The sequence below is a fragment of the Pan troglodytes genome, chromosome 3 (genome assembly GCF_028858775.2).
Source record: "Pan troglodytes isolate AG18354 chromosome 3, NHGRI_mPanTro3-v2.0_pri, whole genome shotgun sequence".
Taxonomy (NCBI): domain Eukaryota; kingdom Metazoa; phylum Chordata; class Mammalia; order Primates; family Hominidae; genus Pan; species Pan troglodytes.
The window spans coordinates 105,089,582-105,111,588 of record NC_072401.2 but is presented as its reverse complement, the minus strand read 5'-3'; the positions used below and the strand labels follow the sequence as shown (position 1 = coordinate 105,111,588).

Below are 22,007 nucleotides of genomic sequence, written 5' to 3'. Positions count from 1 at the left end.
TATCATACTGAATGGGAAAAACTGACAGCCTTTTCTGTAAGATCTGGAACAATACAAGGATGCCCATTTTCACCATTTGTATTCAATATAGTACTGGAAGTCATAGCCAGAGTAGTTAGACGAGAGAAAGAAATAAAGCATATCCAAATTAGAAAGAAAGAAGTCAAATTATTCTTGTTTGCAAACGATATGATCTTATATTTAGAAAACCTAAAGACTCCACTAAAAATGAAAAACTGTTAAAACTGATAAATGAGTTCAATAAAGTTGGACAATACAAAATCAACATACAAAAATCAATAGCATTCCTATATGCCAACAGTAAACATCTGAAAAGGAAATCAAGAGAGCAATCCCATTTATAATAGCAACAAATAAAATAAAATACCCAGGAATAAACTTAACCAAAGAAGCAAAAGATCTCTATATTGGTGAAAGAAATTGAAGAGGACACCAAAAATGGGAAGATATTTCATGTTCATGGCCTGGAAGAATTAATATTGTTAAAATGTCTATTCTACCCCAAGCAATCTACAGATTCAATGTAATTCCCATCAAAATACCAATGATATTCTTCGTAGAAAATTTGTTTAAGTCCTAAAAGTTGTACGGAATCACAGAAGATCCCAAATAGCCAAAGTAATTCTGAGCAAAAAGAACAAAGCTTGAGGAATTACATTACCTGACTTCAAGTTATACTGCAAATTTATAGTTACCAAAACAGTATTGTGCTATCATAAAAACAGACACATAGACGAATGGAACAGAATAGAGAACCATGAAATAAATCCACATGTTTGCAACCAGTTCATTTTCAACAAAGGTGCCAGGAACATACATTGGGGAAATGACAAGTTTGACAAGAAATGACCATATAACAAATGGTTCTAGGGAAACTGGATATCCATTATGGAGAAGAATGAAACTAGACCTCTATCTCTCACCATATAAAAAATCAAATAAAAATTAATTAAAGACTTATATGTAAGACCTAAATTATGAAACTACCATTAGAAAACATTGTGGAAAAACTTAAGGACTTTTGTCTTATCAAAGATTTCTGGAATAAGACCACAAAAGCACAGGCAATCAAAGAAAAAAAAATCCATAAATGGGATCACACCAATGAAAAAAATCTTCTGCACAGCAAAGGTAAAAATAGGAGGAAATATTTTTAGAATATTCAACTGAGAAGAAATTAGGAACCAGAATATATAAGAAACTCAAATACCTCAATAGAAAAACAAATAATACCATTTTTAAATGTGCAAAAGACCTGAACAGACATTTCTCAATGGCAAACATACAAATCATCAACAAGTATGTTAAAAAAAAAAAGCTCAGAATCACTAATCATCAAAGCAATGTAAATTAAAGCCACAATGAGATATCATGTCACCTCAGTTAAAATAGCTTTTATCAAAAAGACAAAAAGTAATAGATGCTGATGAGGATGCAGACCAAAGGAAACACTCATGAACTGCTGGAATGTAAATTAGTACAGCTGCTAGAAAACAGTATGGAGGTTCCTTAAAAAACTAAAATAGGAATTCCAGCAAGCCCAGTGCTAGATATATATTTTTAAAAAAGGAAACTAGTATACTGAAGGAATATCTGCAATCCCATGTTTATTGTAGCACTATTCACAATAGCCATGATATGGAATCAACTTTTCATCAATGAATGGAAAGAGAAAATGTGGTATATTAGATTGGTGCAAAAGTAATTGCTGTTTTTGCCATTACTTTTAATAATAGATACATAATAGAATACTATTCAGCCATGAAAAAATGAAATCTTGTCATTTGCAACGATATGAATAAAACTGAAGGACATTATGTTAAGTGAAATAAGCCAAGCACAGAAAGACAGATATTGTATATTCTCATTCATACTTGGAACTAAAAAAAAATATTGTGTATTCCAAAATAACTAGAGGAGTGGATTTGGAATGTTCCAAACACAAAGAAATGATAAATCCTTGAGCTGATGGATATCTTAATTATTTTGATCAGATCATTACACATCATACGATTTTATCAAAATATCACATATACTTCATAAATACATACGACTATTTTTTTTTTTTTTGAGACAGAGTCTCACTCTGTCACCTAGGTCGGAGTGCAGTGGTACAATCTCAGCTCTCTGTACCCTCCACTTCCCGAGTTCAAGCAATTCTCCTGCCTCAGCCTCCTGAGTAGCTGGGATTACAGGTGCACGTCACCATGACTGGCTAATTTTTTGTATTTTTAGTAGAGATGGGATTTCACCATGTTGGCCAGGCTGGTCTTGAACTCCTGGCCTCAGGTGATCTGCTTGCCTCGGCCTCCCAAAATGCTGGGATTACAGGTGTGGGCCACCACACCTGGCCGAAACAACTGTTATGTACTCAAAAAAAATTAAAGATTGAAATAAAATTTAAAAAGTAAGCATTCTTACATACCAACAAAAATTGCAACAGCCACCTCAACTTTCAGCAACCACCACCCTGGTCAGTCAGCAGCTACCGATATTGAGGCAAGAATCTCCACCAGCAAATGATTATGACTTGCTGAAGGATCAGATGATCATTAGCATTTTATCAGTAAGTAATTTTTAATTAAGCTGTGTACATTTTTTAGACATAATGCTATTGCACACTTGATAGACTACAGTACAGTGGAAACATAAGCTTTAAATGTGCTGGGAAACCTATAATTTCTGTGACTTGCTTTACTGCAATATTTACTTTATTGTGGTGGTCTGGAACCAGACCTACAACATATCCAAGGTTCTCCTGTATGTCAGTAAAGGAATTGTTTTCAAAAAAATAATCTTCTGGCCGGGTGTGGTGATTCACCAATTTGGGAGACTGAGGTGGGCTCATCACTTGAACTCAGGATTTCAAGACCAGCCTGGACAACATGGTGAGATCCCACTGTCTCTACTAAAAATATAAAAAATAGCTGGGAGTGTTGGTGCACACCTGTGGTCCCAGCTACTCAGGAGACTGAGGTGGGAGGATCACTTGAGCCCAGGAGGCAGAGGTTGCAGTGAGCCAAGATCACACCACTGCACTCCAGTCTGGGTGACAGAGACCCCATCTCAGAAGGAAATAATAATAATAACAATCTGCTAAGAGTTCAAAAGTGTTTTCATAGGGAATTAAACTCTCAATAAAGTTGTTTTAATAAAATTTGTTTAATCTAATGTTTAATTTGTTTAAAAAACATTTGTTTAAATGTTTTACAACTTTGAGGGGGTTATAAGTGCAGATTTCTTACATTCATGTAAGATAAGTGGTAAAGTGTGGTCTTTTAGTGTACCAGTATTTTTACATTATTATAAATACATAATAGGTGTACATATTTATGGGGCACATGTAATAGTTTGATAAAAGCATATAATGTGTAATGATCAAATCAGAGTTATTGGAGTATCCATCACCTCAAGCAGTTAGCACTTTTGTGTTAGAAACATTCTAATTCTAGTCTCTTAGTTATTTAGTTATTTAGAAATATATAATAAATTAGTATTAGCTAAATAAGCTGCCCTGTTGTGATACTAAACACTAGATCTTATTTCTTCTATCTAATTGTATTTTTGTATTTATTAACTGTACTTTCTTTACCCTATCCTCTTCAGTACCTGTATGTGGGAGCTAAAAATATTTGAGCTCAAAGTTTTTTTGTTTTTGTTTTGTTTTGTTTTGTTTTTGAGACAAAGTCTCACTCTGTGCCCAAGCTGGAATGCAATGGCGCGATCTTGACTCACTGCAACCTCCGCCTCCTGGGTTCAAGTGATTCTCCTGCCTCAGCCTCCCAAGTAGCTGGGATTACAGGCATGCACCATCAAGCCTGGCTAATTTTTGTATTTTTAGTAGAGAAGGGGTTTCAACATGTTGGCCAGGCTGGTCTTGAACTTCTGACCTCAGGTGATCCACCCACCTTGGCTTCCTGAAGTGCTGGGATTACAGGCATGAGTCACCATGCCTGGCCTGAACTCAAAGTTTTTAATATGTAATTGATGACACTGAAGTGACTTTATGAAGCAGCTCTTTTGAAGTTACTTATGGAAGTGGTTTTTGAGACAATATAGAGGTGACACAAAATGTCAGTAAACTGGACTTCAAAAGAGTGATTTAGAATTTTATATCTCATGGGCGAAATAATCAAATATGTCCTGATTTTAAAACTACTTATTACAGAGATAGTATAAGTAGCAAAAAATTTAGCAAGTTTTATATTGCCACTATAGATTACTACTTCTAAATCTGTTATCTGAAATTTTGAGTAGACATTGTTTCATGTAATATTCTTTACTGATGCAGCATTTTGATACAAATCATTTTGTAATTACTATTTAGGTAAAAAATTAAAATTTTAGTATTAAATGAGTTATATATAAAGTTCTTAGAGTGTATGGTACCTAAGCATTCATGCATTAGCAATTATTACTTTTATTGTTAAAATAGAAAATTTATATTTATAATCAATATATTAATGAGGTCATGTTTAATACCTAAATCTCTAGCTTCATTCAGTACCACCTGTTTTTTCCCTGTCCTGTATGCTGTAGAGCTGGCCTTCCATAGTTCCCCAAATGCACTCTGCTTTCTCCTACCTCAGGACTTTGCTGTTCAACTTCCTTCTCTCATTCCCACCTTCACCCTAAATAAGCCCCCACTTATTTTTCTAATCTTAATGTTGCTTTCTTGTGGAAGTTATACCTGATGTCTTTACCACTGTGTCCACTTATAACCAAGACGAGGTCAAATTCCCTATTTTATGCTTCATAATTACTTGTGCATATCTTTATAATATCACACTGTAAACAATGAGGAAGTTTTTATTCACCAGAATTTCCAAAAGGTTGAGCTAGACCTATCAGTTTAATGAGGGAGTGAGGGACTGGGTTAAACTTCACAAGTGGTTGTAAATGAAGAGTCACCCATGATGTATGTAGGGTTTTAGAAAATTAGGTGAACATTACAAAAAGAACAAACTCAAGGACAAACATCAGGACAAAGAATGGCAGTGTATTCTCCTCTCTCATAGATCTCTAAGTTCAATATAATTTTGAAATCTGAAATGCTTTATATAATTAAATTTCTTTTGGAAATCATACGTATATTTTGTACTGATTCAAGAATAGTGACAGAGGGAACTTTAAAAGTCAGATTGGTAACTTTAAAAATCATGGGGTATGGTACTGAGCACACAGGCCATCACACTAAAGCCCCAAGGAACATTTAACCAAATATCCGGGAGGCAACGTTACTTCAAGGGACATTTGTGTGATAATTTCTAACCTATTTTGTGACTACTTGAGTAATATATTTCTTCTGCATTAGACTCTGAACTCCACAAGGGCAGGAGCTACTTCTATTTTGTTCATCAATATTGCCAAAAAAGATAACAAAATCCCAGAAGATAGCTGGTATTCAAGAAGTTGTTTAAAATAAATACATAAATGAGTAGATAAACCTAATTCTAAATCTAAATTGAATGCCTATAACATAGAAACAAATACTTTCACTATTCTGAAGCTGTTTTAAATATAATTTCCCTCAAATATCAGTATATACATTTTACTTATAAAAATCAAAGAATTTGAGATGAACAAGTGATTTGTTTCTTGACAGATAATATCCTATTATATGTATATATTCATATATAAATGTATGAATAGTCATAGTCATATATACATATATGAATAGTCAGTCATATATACATATATGAATAGTCATAGTCATATATGAGTCATACATGAGTCAGCAAATATAGATTATTTTAATAAAAGCTTATTCACTTTGAAATTTATTAAGACAACATTTATAATCAGCTAAATGATTCATTTATTCTTAAGTTTGTCTAAGACAGTTATGGGCCGGGTTTGGTGGTTCATGCCTGTAATCCCAGCACTTTGGGAGGCCAAGGTGGACAGAAAGCTTGAACCCAAGAATTCAAGACCAGCCTGGGCAACATGGTGAATCCTCATCTCTACAAGAAATACAGGAAAAAAAAAAAAACTAGCCAGGCATGCACCTGTAGTCTCAGCTACTCAGAGAGCTGAGGCAGAAAGATCACTTGAGCCAAGAGTTGGAGGTTCAGTGAGCTGTGATCACACCTCTGCACTCCAGCCTTGGCAACAGAGCAAGAGGCCCATCAACCAAACAAACAAACAAAGAATAGAAAAGGCAGTTATGAAAAAAATCACAAAATAAAATATATCTAGAAAATGCATTTTGACAAAGGTCATGTATCTCTCAAATGATTTGTCAAAGCAGAGAAGCAGAAAATACCCTAGCACTGAAGGCCAGAAGTTGAAACTTTATGGGTCATGAGCAGCTGTTGCAACTAATCTTTATTTTGCACAGAGAGTAGCCAGACCGTATTTTGTGTTTGGGACTTAACAGATTAGAACATATTCTACTATGACCAGGAGCAAATTGATTGGAAGAGAGTAAAATTCATATCATTTTAGGCAAATTATTTTTTGCATAGTTTCTACAATCAAATAAACATCTGAAGGCTGGATTCTGTCTTCATTGCAAAACTTGAAGATATGTAAAAGCACATAAAAATCCAGAAACAACTTAATAAAAATGCCAACAAAAGGAAGAATTATAATAGATACAAATAACAATTACAAAATTGGAAAGGCTTTCTTATTGACATCAGACAAAAGTTACATCCAAACTAATCTGCCTTTCAAAAGACAATAAGTAAACATAAAAGACCACCTCAATTATATCAGAAAAATAGTAAGTGGTAAAGCAAAGCGGTCTAGTATTAGAGTGGAAAGGAAAACTTTTAAGAGGTGGCTTTAAAACTATTAGTTTTCAATAGATGCTTCTGAGAATTTCAGCTTCTATAAAGGATAATAAAAAGTGACTTTAAAACATGTTTAGGTGGTATGCTAATATGAAGAGTAAAGAATCAGCTCTTAGCTGTTACTTATGAAATAATCCTACTAAGGAGATTCTAATGTCTTTAAGAATCTGGTGAAGGAAGAATGGTGATGAGAAGCTCGGCAAAAATCCTTGGAAAAGCTGATGTGATCACATAAAATATTTTTTAAAGCAATAAAGCACTGACAATTATTTGGGTGAAATTATATCTCACATCTGACTATTTATTCTCAAGGTCCAGAGAATGTTTGTTCAGGTGAGCCTAAATACCCATCCTCTCCATGCAAATTATTGTTGCTGAAGAAAGTTACAAAATAGAAGATATTGGTGCCCAAACGAATTCCAAATCAACAATTTCAAATAAGTTTTCATCAGAGCCTGGCAATTCTCCCTATTTCTTTGGCCAACTAAGTGTCCCTTTCTACAACAGTATTTTGGTATTTCTTTACTTTCCTCAAATGATTCACTTAATTCAACCTCCAGTGGTAATGCCCTAATCTAAGCAGCAATTATCTCTGAACCAAATCAGAACATAAGTTAGATAACTTACTTCCCTGCTTCCATTCTTTATATATATGTTTTTTATTTTTTATGAGACAGAGTCTTGCTCTGTCACTCAGGCTGGAGGGCAGTGATGTGATCTCTGCTCACTGCAACCTCCACCTGCCAGGCTCAAGAGATGCTCATACCTCAACCTCTTGAGTAGCTGGGATTACAGGCCTGTGCCACCACACCAGGTTAATTTTTGTATTTCTAGTAGAGATGAGGTTTCTCCATGTTGGCCAGGCTGGTCTCAAACTCCTGGCCTCAAGTGATCCGCCCACCTTGGGCTCCCAAAGTGCTGGGGTTACAGGTGTGAGCCACTGTGCCCAACATTTGCTTCCATTCTTTTCCTCTTCCAGTCTCCAGACTGAAGCTCGAAGCTCTTTTCTGGAGGAAATCTGATTATTCTACTTCTCTGATAAAATTGCCTCAATTACTTTCCACTGGCAAAAAAAATCCACAACCTGTACTATAACTTCATCTTAAACCACCTTCCCTCTTTACTTTCTGTGTATCAATTGCAGTATCCTGTAATTACTAAAGAATATGATGCTTCTTCCACCTGTACCCACTGTCTTAGTTTGTTAGGGCTGCTGTAACAATGTACCACATATTTGAGTGCCTTTAAATAACAGTAATTTATAGTCTTATTGTTCTGGTGGCTGGAAGTTTGAAATCGATGCTCCATGATACATGCTCCCTCAAGAACCTGTAGGGGACTCTTTCCTTGTCTTAACCTAGCTTCTGGTGATTTGCTGGCAATCTTTGCTGTTTCTTGGCTTGTTGATGCCACATTTCAATCTTCTGTCTTCGCATAACATTCTCCCTACATATCTGTTTCCAAATTTTCCCTTTAAACAAGGACACTAGTCATATTGGGTTAGAGACCACCCTAATGACCTGATTTAAGCCCAATTACCTATGTAAAGAATCTATTTCCAAATAAGGTCTGTGATACTGGGTGTTGGGTCCTCAATATATCTTTTTTGGAGGGTCACAATTCAAACCGTAAAAACCCACCATCAGGCTGGGGCGGTGGCTCATGCCTGTAATCCCAGAACTTTGGGAGGCTGAGGCAGGCAGATCACCTGAGGTCAGGAATTCGAGACCAGCCTAACCAATATGGGAAACCCCCTCTCTACTAAAAATGCAAAAATTAGTCGGGTGTGGTGGCGGGCATCTGTAGTCCCAGCTACTCAGGAGGCTGAGACAAGAGAATTGCTTTAACCTGGGAGGTGGAGGTTGCAGTGAGCCAAGATCGTGCCACTGCACTTACAGCCTGGGCGACAGAGCAAGACTCAGTCTCAAAAAAAAGAAAAAAAAACCACCATCAACATAGGAGTTTTTCACATGCTGTTCATTCTCCCAGAAATCTTTGCAACCCTCACTCTTCTGCCACCTTGCCTGGTTATCCTTCCAAGTTTCAACCTAGAATGACTTTTCTTAGGGACAATTGAAGTACAATCTAAATACATTTTTCTCAGTTCATGTATACACTTGGCCTTACCTTCGTAACAGCCGTCACATCTGTAATTTACATTTATTGGTGAGATTATTTGATTAGTATTCGTCTGCTTCACAAATGGTATGGACTTCACAATTTGGGAAGTATTTTTCTACTTCACAGAAAACCATTTTTGCCCAGTGTTGGATCACTAGTGTTTGGAATACCATAGTAGGCATTCAATAAATGTTTTATTGAATAAATGAATCATGGATCAGACCAGCTATGACAAAAAGGTATGCTAGAAGTTTCAGTATCTCTACTATCACTAACATGTTCATGAGAACATAAACTGATTATTTCCATGTAATTCAAATAAAATGATATTTTACCTGTTAGAAATTAATTTCTAACAGGTAGAAATTATTTCAGAAAATACTTTCTCTAGCATTAGACTAATTAGACTGGCCAGAAGAATCAATGCGATTTGCAATTTACTTTGAATTATCTGTGCTACAGGAGTTGTACAGGGCTTTAAGCTTGCTTGTGTTATTCCACTTCTCCCCTTACTCTCAGAAAATCAACTGTCTAAATACCTAAATCACATTCATTAGATGCCAGAGCAAGCAACAAAGCAAAAGATTATAATGAGATTTGAGGGATATTCAGTTCAGTACAACAAATTTATTGACAGGTGCTTAGCTTTGAAACACCAATACAGAAATAATTTCTATATTGAGATAAATGCTATGTGAGTTATAATCAACAGGAGCAGGAACAGAAATGCCCACATATAATTCTTTTATATATTTTACCTTTGTTTTAATGTTACACATAAAGGCTTTTAGATTCAAAAATGCAAAATGGCAAAATTCTACTTCTGATTCTTTGGTGGGTATCTCTAACACACACACACATATAATAGATAAGTATCTAACATATATATCGTGGAAGGGAAATATATATATTTCTCTCCTAAAATAAATGGTTATATTCAAAATATATAATCTGTATCTATATTGTCTTTGAAGACTGGCAAAACTGGCTTAAAATTCTAGCTCTTCTCTTATTATCTGGATCATTATGAACAATTCCCATAATCTTTTAAGCCTCAGTTTTCCTTTCTGTAAAATAGTAGTATTATTCTGTGGTTGGATTATTATAGCTATTAAGTATATATGATGTATGTAACCCTATTACATACATTATGTACCCTAGTTATGATTAACAATCAATAATTTTTTGTTATTATCTTCACCAAAATAACCATGAGAGTTGAATTTTAAAGTCTCCTATTTGAAACGTACGCATTATTTTTCTTTGTAGAGTTCACACTGTTTTCCTAAACTTAGGTATTTTTTTGTCACTACTTTTTCTTTTCTCTTTCTGTAAGCTTTATTGAGGTATACTTGATATACAAAAAATGCACATATTTAATGTATACATTTTGATGAGCTTGGAAAAACGTGATATTGCCACAATCAAGGCACTAAACATATCCATCACCTCAAAAAATTTCCTTGTGTTCTTATGTGTGTGTATTTGTTGTGTGTGTGTGTGTGTGTGTTAAGAACACTTAACATGGGATCTATCCTTTTAACGTGATAAAATTCATGATAATTTATTGCTAACTATAGGTACTATGTTATACAGCAGAAGTCTAGAACTTCTTTATCTTGCATTATTAAAACCTTATATACATTGAGCCCTGAGCAATCATCATCTGTTCTATGCTTTCATAAGTTTCACTCTTTTAGATACTACATATATTTGGAATCATGTAGTGAATTAAGCCAGTCACAAAAGGACAAATATGATTATTTTTCAAATCTAAGTTTCATGTTTATCTAATGGCTGTTATACATAATGAATTAAGACTGTTTTCTTTAGGTAAATCATGACTATAGTTAATATTAAGAATATTATATAGATAATTTTCACAATATCTTCTGAAAATTTAATTCTGCCCAGTAGTTACAACAGCAAAGAGTTATAAACATATTGATAAAATATCCTTATTTTGAAATATTTATTCTTAAGGTTAACATTTTTTGGCCTATGCGATATTCATTCTTTGATGAAAGTATTACGTCTGAAAATTTTTCATAAATCAAAAGATATTCTATAAACATAAAATGACCAAAAGTAGAATTGAAACAACATAAAGATCATGTTTTATTAAAATACAAGAAGCTAATTTGTTTGGTACATATTATTTTTGTCTCTGAACATTAGCTAGAATTTGGCAATTAGCCATGCTATCTCCAGTTCAAAATTGGAAGTTGCTTCTTTCAGCTATATTGTTACTCTGGTACTAAGTTAATAAAGCATGACTCTATTTACCATATTTACAGAATTCCTAACTTCCCCAAGAAGTTGCCCTCCAAAAGTCATATTTAAGTATGCTTTAAGTATACTTTTTAGAGACTCAAATATATTTTTCCGTTACAACAGATAGGCACACATCTATCTTAAAAGTTCCGTTACAACAGATAGGCACACATCTATACTTAAAAGTATGCTTTAAGTATACTTTTTAGAGACTCAAATATATTTTTTCATTACAACAGATAGTTACACAGATAGGCACCATGAAGATGTTCATGAGGCAGTATGAATTCAATATGAGGTATAACAGGAAGGCATAGCCTCAATCAAACTTGATTTATTAATCACGGAAATTCTGAACTTATCTCCTGCTGCTCTTAAATGGGTTTATGGACCATATCTTTTATAGGAGTTTCTCATCTTTGTCAAGTATGTGGTATAATCCATATTATTTCTCTAGAAATTATATGTTTAAAAGTTAAACATACAGAGGAGACATGAAGGTTTTGAGCTGTGAAACCAGTATTTGTAAGCACTTATTAAGTGTTAGGGACCAGTACCAGTTCCTGGCCTGTTAGGAACGAGGCTGCACAGCAGGAGGTGAGTGGTGGCTGGTGAGCTAAGAAGCTTCATCTGTTTTTACTGCCATTCCCCAGTGCTGCATTACTGCCTGAGCTCCGCCTCCTGTCAGGTCAGCAGCATTAGATTCTCATAGAAAGCCAACCTTATTGTGAACTGTAGGTGCAAAGAATGTAGGTTGAGTGCTCCTTATGAGAACTTAATGTCTGATGATCTGTCGCTGTCTCCCATCAACCCCAGATGGGACCGTCTAGTTGCAGGAAAACAAGCTCAAGGCTTCCACTGATTCTACATTATGGCAAGTTGTATAATTATTTTATTATATATTACAATGGAATCACAACAGAAATAAAGTGTGCAATAAATGTAATGCCCTTGAATCATCCCCAAACCATCGCTCCCTCACCCACTGCCAGTCCATGGAAAAAAATTATCTTCCATAAAACCGATCCTTGGTGCCAAAAGGCTGGGCACCGCTGACTTACATCTGTTGATCCTCACCTTACCCCAAGAGATGGGTGTTCTTATTTCAATTTTAAAAATAATACAGCTGAGGTTCAAAAAGTTTAAACAAGTGTCAGAATAGAATTTGAACCTAGATCTTCCTAATTCCTAGACTATGCCATGATTACCATTCTACGCTGCCTCTACTCAAGCAGTCCTTATCAACTGGTTTCCCAAAAGAGCAATGACTGTAACTATTGAAATGCCTTTGAAATACCTTTGAAACTCCATTTCAAACTCTGTTATAAAGAAAACCAATGAAATGGTTTTTTTTGTTTTTATATAGGTATATGGCTATTATTGATCCCTTGAAACCCAGACTGTCTGCTACAGCAACCAAGATTGTCATTGGAAGTATTTGGATTCTAGCATTTCTACTTGCCTTCCCTCAGTGTCTTTATTCCAAAACCAAAGTCATGCCAGGCCGTACTCTCTGCTTTGTGCAATGGCCAGAAGGTCCCAAACAACATTTCACGTAAGTTAATTCTCTATTATGGTTTTCAATTCAGTTTATCAAACATTTAGGAAACTACAGATTAGGAGCAACAATTAAATAAGACTGACATTTCCCCCAGGGTTCATACATTATTTGGAAAAGGAAATATATAAAAATACTGTAATATGGTATGATTTGTGTGTGGTCAATAAGTTGTGTAAGTTACTAAGGTTTTTAATTGGAAATATGAGGATGTCTATGTGGGATGGCACTGGAGAGTTTCCTGAAGGAAGTGATAAAAGATAAAAGCAATGTGCAAAGAAAAGCATTGTGTTATTGATTGAGAAATGAGTGAGAAGGAAGAAATCAAAGCCCAAATGTGCTGATTGCTCTTTTAGGAAGCGTAGCTGAAGGGAAGGAGCACCCTAGTAGGTTATCTAATTTTATTTTGGTTTGATTTGGTTTGTGTTCTTTTGCTTGTCTCTAGACAAGCAAAAAGCATTAAAAAACCTGAACACTAGATTGAAAAGGAAATACAAATGCTATAATATATGGTAAAATTTGGTTCATATTTTATACCCACCTTAAATAGAGCAAAAAGGAATAATAATGTAATTGTGTAATTTATTGCATTTGATTTTTAAATTATAATCTTAAATTTTATTTTAATAACGTACTTATTTTTCTATTTTACTCACCAATTTTTCCCTTTAAAAATAACAAATGGTGCAAATAATGGTTGCCATTTAAAGCAGTCATTTTATCTACCTTTGCTCTACCCAAAGTTCAGATTTTTGAACAAAAATATTAGGAGGCACTTATTTAAGGAAAATCAGACAGCTCATATTAAACTGAGTACCGTATTCATTATTATTAATACATCTTAATTGTATGATAATGTTATCATCTTCAAATTATTTGTTGACTGAATTATTTCCTCATTGACTTTAAATCAATACTTAGTAATCTACCGAGAAATGGAAAGGCAAGGATATTTAAGATTCACTTTACAAAAAACAAAAAACAAAAAAAAAATCACTGGTATGGAGAAGACCGTTCTAACAAACTTTTTAATTACTTTAAAGCTTTCCAAGACAGTGAAATCCATACAAAAGTTTGTAAAATTATAAATTATATTTGGGCTATTGTAGTATGGCTTACTCTCCTTTTCCTCGCTAATTGAATTCTTATAATTTTGATTGAAAGCTACTAAATACCAGAATTTAATTTGATAATTCACAGCAGCATACTTCTGGTTTGACTACTATGTCGACATGTTTTTTTGTTTTGTTTTGTTTTGTTTTTACCAAGTTAACAATGCAATCAAATGGACCCAGACTCTGGAAAATTGCATGTAAATGTCTTTATCTGATTTTTAAAAATTGTAGTAACTTGTGGATTAATTATGGCTCAGAGTATCTACTTACTTTTTTCCCACCATTTGAATGAAAAACAGTTTATATATGTCTGATGTTGCAGCAATAGAGAAGACAGTCCTATATAGGAGAAAACATATGCCGGTTGATTCATTTATTCTATCCCTTCCCTTTTCCTCCAATGATACATTTAATTGGTTTAGCTCAACAATTACCAAGCAGAGTACATAGCAGTGGAAAGTCGTTCATCCTCAACCTCTAGGCAAGGAGAACTTATGTTTAACTGAGCCCTTCAACCCAGCTATAGTTTTCATATACCAAGTAAAGATTGACAACATCAACTGGCAGCATTTGAAACATAAATATAAGTGACAATAGCATGATATTTTGATGGAATTTTGAGATGAATGTATAGAGATAATGTAGAAATAACTCTTGGTAGTTTTAATTATGATTTAAAGCTGAGCAAATTCAGTCCCCAATATTTCATTCCAATAAGATCTTCAGCATGTGTTTTTCTTATTTTTCGTAGTTATCATATTATCGTCATTATACTGGTGTACTGTTTCCCATTGCTCATCATGGGTATTACATACACCATTGTTGGAATTACTCTCTGGGGAGGAGAAATCCCAGGAGATACCTGTGACAAGTATCATGAGCAGCTAAAGGCCAAAAGAAAGGTACTGGTCCATGTTGTTTACCTAGCATTTGTATAGGTTATGGTATATCAGAAAGAAAAGCAATCTAGTCATGGCGTGTTAATACAATATGATCTGATGCTCTACTCCTGTTTTTAATGTCTTTGTTTTAATTTTTTTCTTTTCTTTTTTCTTTTGGTTTTGTATAAGCTGCTGTCCACATACTACAATCAGTCTGTTATATAATAGTTAATTCATTACATAAGGACTTCTTAAAAATTGCCTTTTGTAAAGTATTCTTAATTACTCTGCTGAAATTGCTATAATTTCACTATTCCAGTTGATTGTATTTTTGCAACTCTATCTTTCTTTGTCATTTATTGAAAAGAATGCCTCTGATGTATTCTATAATCTGCTCAAGGCTTCTTTTATCCCAGGAATGACATCTCTTCTAGAAAGTGCAATAATTTTCTAATATAAATGTATCTTTCCTGCATCCCCTCTTGTCTCTTTTTATTTCTCTCTCACTTTCTCTGTGTGTTCTTTCCCCTGATAAGACATTTTATATGTATGTATGATTAAAGGATGAGGATTGTATTAATACTATTCTATAATTTATTGAGTGACATGAAAAAGGCTGTTTCTAATTTACATGAAACAAAAACACCTCTAAAATATTATATTTTACTAGGATTATTTTATTGAGATTTTTTCTACTACCATTATGCGACTAAATAAGTGAGATGTTTTTCATAAATTTGTGGAGTTAAAAGGAAACACATTCCATCCTTTTCTCCACAGTTGGTGTGTACCTAATGCATCTTGGAGAGGTTTTATCAAAGATGAATGAATCCTACTGATGATGCCAATCATTATTGTTTGTTCCATTTATGACTTATTTACACAGTACTACTAGCAACACATGGACATTTCCTTTAAAATTCAGTCAACAGTCTTTAAAAACACTTAGCTACAAAAACTCACTTAACAGTGATCAATCAGGTTTTAAAAATGCAATGTACAAAATGGATTCCATTTTAATAGTGCTTTTTCTCTGATATTGACAAATAATACTAGACCACATTTATGTCTGGTTAACATTTACCATGATTTCTAGCATTTGAAAACAAAAAGTAAGAATGAGCTTTTCCAGATCAATTTACTCATTTCAGGATGTACAAAAATATATCTACTGTGTATGTAATTCAATTTTATTTTTCTTTCAAAAAGCTTTACTTAAAAATAATGTGCACAAACAACCAAATGGCCTCTGGCACCTACAAACGAATCCTAAAGCGAGGAGAGCTTCAAAAACATGGCCCTCTTACATGAACAGTATCTCTCTCCCCTTTGTAATTTCAACCCGCCTTATATAACATCTTGCTCATGTTGAAAGATACTCTTTTCTTGGGATAATTTCTTATAGCTATATCTTAGGTATCATCAGAGTCAATGACTGATGTTATGTTCTGTGTATTTCAGAATAATTTCTCTATAGTACCTGGTTAGTTTCTGTCATTTATTTCTTTTTTTTAATTTTATTATTATTATACTTTAAGTTTTAGGCTACATGTGCACAATGTGCAGGTTTGTTACATATGTATACATGTGCCACGTTGGTGTGCTGCACCCATTAACTCGTCATTTAGCATTAGGTATATCTCCTAATGCTATCCCTCCCCCTCTCCCCACCCCACAACAGTCCCTGGAGTGTGATGTTCCCCTTCCTGTGTCCATGTGTTCTCATTGTTCAATTCCCACCTATGAGTGAGAACATGTGGTGTTTGGATTTTTGTCCTTGCAATAGTTTGCTGAGAATGATGGTTTCCAGTTTCATCCATGTCACTACAAAGGACATGAACTCATCATTTTTTATGGCTGCATAGTATTCCATGGTGTATATGTGCCACAGTTTCTTAATCCAGTCTATCGTTGTTGGACATTTGGGTTGGTTCCAAGTCTTTGCTATTGTGAATAATGCCGCAATAAACATACGTCTGCATGTGTCTTTATAGTAGCATGATTTATAGTCCTTTGGGTATATACCCAGTAATGGGAAGGCTGGGTCAAATGGTATTTCTAGTTCTAGATCCCTGAGGAATTGCCACACTGACTTCCACAATGGTTGAACTAGTTTACAGTCCCACCAACAGTGTAAAAGTGTTCCTATTTCCCCACATCTTCTCCAGCACCTGTTGTTTCCTGACTTTTTAATGATTGCCATTCTAACTGGTGTGAGATGGTATCTCATTGTGGTTTTGATTTGCATTTCTCTGATGGCCAGTGATGATGAACATTTTTTCATGTGTTTTTTGGCTGCATAAATGTGTTCTTTTGAGAAGTGTGTGTTCATATCCTTTGCCCACTTTTTGATGGGGTTGTTTGTTTTTTTCTTGTAAATTTGTTTGAGTTCATTGTCGATTCTGGATATTAGCCCTTTGTCAGATGAGTAGGTTGTGAAAATTTTCTCCCATTTTGTGGGTTGCCTGTTCACTCTTATGGTAGTTTCTTTTGCTGTGCAGAAGCTCTTTAGTTTAATTAGATCCCATTTGTCAATTTTGGCTTTAGTTGCCATTGCTTTTGGTGTTTTAGAAATGAAGTCCTTGCCCATGCCTATGTCCTGAATGGTATTGCCTAGGTTTTCTTCTAGGGTTTTTATGGTTTTAGGTCGAACATGTAAGTCTTTAACCCATCTTGAATTAATTTTTGTATAAGGTGTAAGGAAGGGATCCAGTTTCAGCTTTTTTTTAAACATTTCACTGTGTACGCCTAAACAAATTAAAATAAACCCAGTAATTGTAGATTATAGTTTTTCTTCATATGCATGTAATGTTTTTCTAGAAAGAAATAAAAATTTAATCTGAGTGTTTCTTTTGTTTTTGAATTCAGAGTCCCAGAGGGAACAAAAAGGAAGAGGGATTTTTTTTTTAATTTTGTCTCTAAATAAATGGTGAGAGTAAGGCAAAACATTACCTTTTGATTTCATTACTCCACAATTTCAAAATAGAAATACTAATTCAGACTGGGAGTGTGACCCTTCTAGAATATTTCAAAAAAGTAAGACATTTTAAAGTTCCAGTTTATATGTCTTCCTCTTGGTTTTTATTCTAGGCTGAAATAATACGAAATGGCCCTTTATGTCATGGACTTCTCATAATAAATCTGTTTGTCCTTAGATTTCTTTTACAGTCAGTTATTGGTATAAGCATTGATATCTAGGCACTAATATGCATATTGTTCAAAATAATACAATTTTAAAATATAGCTGGCTCTTCTCTTAATTTTTTTCTTTTTATCTAAAGTCAAAATATTGTTCTGGAGTTGTTTAGAATACAGCTATTACTAATAATCATGTTATTTTGGATTTTTTCATATCATTACTTAAAACACAGAAGTTCTACCCTGGATGGACCATTTATTCATATGTTGTCTCCTAGAGAATACATCTTTGATATTACAGATTGGACATGAGACATTAAAAAAAAGTATTGGCTACATGAGTGCAAACTAATCATGACTATTGGGAAAAACAATTCTATACACTACTCTGAGCCAGACTCTTAATAATAAAAGACTACACGGGGTGGAGCAGGATGGTCAAATAGAAGCCTCCACTGATCATCACCTCAGAAGGACACCAATGTAACATCTATCTACACACAAAAATAATCATTTCCTAAGAACCAAAAATCACGAGAGCTCTCACGGTATCTGACTTTAACTTCATATAGCTGAAAGAGGCACTGAAGAGTGTAGTAAAGACAGTCTTGAATTGCCTGTGACACCCCATCCCATCCCCAGCAGCAGCCATGTGGCATGGAGAGAGAATCTTTGCCCTTGGGAGAGAGAGCACAGCAATTGTTAGACATTGCATGGAACTCAGTGCTGCCCTGTCACAGGAGAAAGCAAAACTGATCCAAATCTAGCTGATGCCTGTGCATAGAGGGAATATTTAATCCAGCCCTAGCCAGATAGGAGTCACCCATCCCACGGGTCAGAAGTTGAGTTCCCCCATGCCTCACCACAGTGGGCTAAAGTCCTCTGGGGCTCTAAATAAACTTTAAATGCAGTATAGGCCACAAAGACCGCAACTCCTATGTGAGTCATAGTGCTGTGCGGGGCTCACAACCAGTGGACTTGGGTGGTGTACAACCTACTGAGACATCAGTGGGGCTGACTAAGGGGGTGCATGTATCACCTCCCCACAATCCCAGGCAGCAGGGCTCATGGGTTCAAAAGGAACTGGCTCCTTCCACTTGGGAAAGGAGAGGAAAGAGTAAGAAGACTTTGTTTTGCATCTTGGATACTAGCTCAGCCACAATAAGACAGGGCACCAGTCAGAGTTATGAGGCTCCCTTTCCAGGTTCTAGGTGCAGGATGACATTTCTAGACACAACCTGGACTAGAAGGGAACCCACTGCCTTGAAGGGAAGGACCCAGTCACAGCAAGACCCATCACCGACTGACGAAAAAGCCTTTGAGAGCCTGAATAACCAGTGGCAATACCCAGGTAGTACACCATGGGCCTTGGGTGAGCCTGAGACATGCTAGCTTCAAGTGAGACTCAGCACATTCCCAGCTGTGGGGGCTACAGGGAAAAACACTTCTGCTTGAGAAAAGCTAAGGGAAAAGTAAAGGGGACTTTGTCTTCCATGTTAAGTACCAGCTCAGCCACAAGGAGGTAGAGCACAAAGTGGGCTCTTAGGGTCTCTGATTACAGACCTTGACACTTGGACAACATTTTTGGACCTACCTGGACCAGACGGGAGCCCACTGCCCTGAAGGGTGAATCCCAGGCCAGGCAGCATTTACCACAAGCTGACTTAAAACACTCTGGGCCTTAAGTGAACATAGGTGGTAGTCTGGCAGTACTCCCTGTAGGCCTGTGGCAGTGGTGGCCACAGGAAGTGTCCTCTGCCTTTGAAATGAAGACAGAAGAGGGGAAACAACTGATTCTTGTGGTTTGAATGCAGCTCAGCCACAGTACAATAGAACACAAAGTAGACTTCTAAGGTTTTTGACTCTTGTCCCTGACTCCGAGACAGCACCTCTGGACCCACCTAGGAGGAACTCTGGACCCACCAGAACACCTCTGGATCTACCTGGGAGAACTTACCACCCTGAAGGGAAGGACACAAGCCTGGCTGGCTTCGCCACCTGCTCATTGTAGTATGCCAGCCTGCAAGCATAGATGGTAGCCAAGTGGTGATTATTTTTTATATATATATATATAATATATATAATTATATTTATATTTATTTATATATATTTATATATGTATTAAATATATATTATGTATTTATATATAATATATTTATATATTTTATATAAATTTTATTTTATTAAATTTATTTTATATACTTATTTTATTAAATTTATTTTATATATATTTATATATAAATATGTATTATTTATATATATTTATATATAAATATGTATCATTTATATATATTTATATATAAATATGTATCATTTATATATATTTATATATAAATATGTATCATTTATATATATTTATATATAAATATGTATCATTTATATATATTTATATATAAATATGTATCATTTATATATATTTATATATAAATATGTATCATTTATATATATTTATATATAAATATGTATCATTTATATATATTTATATATAAATATGTATCATTTATATATATTTATATATAAATATGTATCATTTATATATATTTATATATAAATATGTATCATTTATATATATTTATATATAAATATGTATCATTTATATATATTTATATATAAATATGTATCATTTATATATATTTATATATAAATATGTATCATTTATATATATTTATATATAAATATGTATCATTTATATATATTTATATATAAATATGTATCATTTATATATATTTATATATAAATATGTATTATTTATATATATTTATATATAAATATGTATTATTTATATATATTTATATATAAATATGTATTATTTATATATATTTATATATAAATATGTATTATTTATATATATTTATATATAAATATATATATAAATATATTATTATACTTTAAGTTCTAGGGTACATGTGCACAACGTGCAGGTTTGTTACATATGTATACATGTGCCATGTTGGTGTGCTGCACCCATTAACTCATCATTTACATCAGGTATATCTCCAGGTGGTGATTAAAACAGGCTTTGGGTGAACCCCAGTGCTGTGTTTGCTTTATGTGTGACTCAATGCAGTTCCAGTGGTGGTGGCCACAGGCTGCTTGTGTCACCCCATCCACCCCACCCAGCTCCAGGTGGCTCAGAACAGGAAAAGGGACTATATTTGGAAGAAAGTGAAGGAAGAGAACAAGAGCCTCTGTCTGGAAATCCAGAGAATTCCTCTGGATCTTATCCAAGACCAACAAGGCAGTATCTCTGTGAGTCTGCAAGAACCAGAGCCTTACTAGGTATGTGGTACCCCCTAATGCAGATGTGGCCTAGATCACAATACCCAAGTCCTTTTGAATATCTAGAAATCCTTCCCAAGAAGGATGAGTCCAAATGGGCCTAGACTGTGAAGACTACAATAAATGACAAACTCTTCAATGCCCAGACACAGACAAACATCCATGACCATCAAGATCACCCAGGAAAACATGACCTCATGCAATGAACTAAATAAGGCACCAAGGACCAATTCTGGAGAAACAAAGATATGTGACCTTTCAGATGGAGAATTCCAAACTGCAGTTTTGAGGAAACTCAAAGAAATTCAAGAGAACACAAGGAATTCAGAATTCTATCAAATAAATTTAGCAAAGACATTGAAATAATTAAAAAGAATCAAGAAAAATTGCTGGAGTTGAAAAATAAAATTTATATACTGAGGAATGCATTAGTCTTTTAACAGCAGAATTGATCAAACAGAAGAAAGAATTAGTGAGCTTGAAGGCAGACTATTTGAAAATGTACAGTAAGAGGAAACAAAAGAAAAACAAATAAAAACAATGAAGCATACCTACAGCATCTAGAAAACAGCCTCAAAGGGGCTATGTAATATATACAAAAATCAAATCTAAATGGATTAAAAACTTAAGTCTAAGACCTGAAACTATGAAACTACTACACAAAAACATTGGGTCAATGATCCAGGCCATTGAACTAGGCAAAGAGTTCTTGAGTAATATCCAACAAGCACAGGCAACCAAAACCAAAATGGACAAAAGGAGATCACATCAAGTTAAAAAGCTTCTGTGCAGCAAAGGAAGCAATCAGTAAAGTGAAGAGATA

General features: G+C 34.5%; 1 protein-coding gene across 1 annotated transcript in view; it reads left to right on the top strand.

The window, feature by feature from the left end:
- Nucleotides 1-22,007, top strand: part of TACR3 (tachykinin receptor 3) — a 133,606-nt gene that overhangs the window by 49,332 nt on the left and 62,267 nt on the right. Inside the window, exons 2-3 of the mRNA XM_003950386.5 lie at nt 12,580-12,768; nt 14,638-14,788. Coding sequence (XP_003950435.2) covers nt 12,580-12,768; nt 14,638-14,788 — 340 coding nt within the window. The remainder of the gene's footprint in view (nt 1-12,579; nt 12,769-14,637; nt 14,789-22,007) is intronic.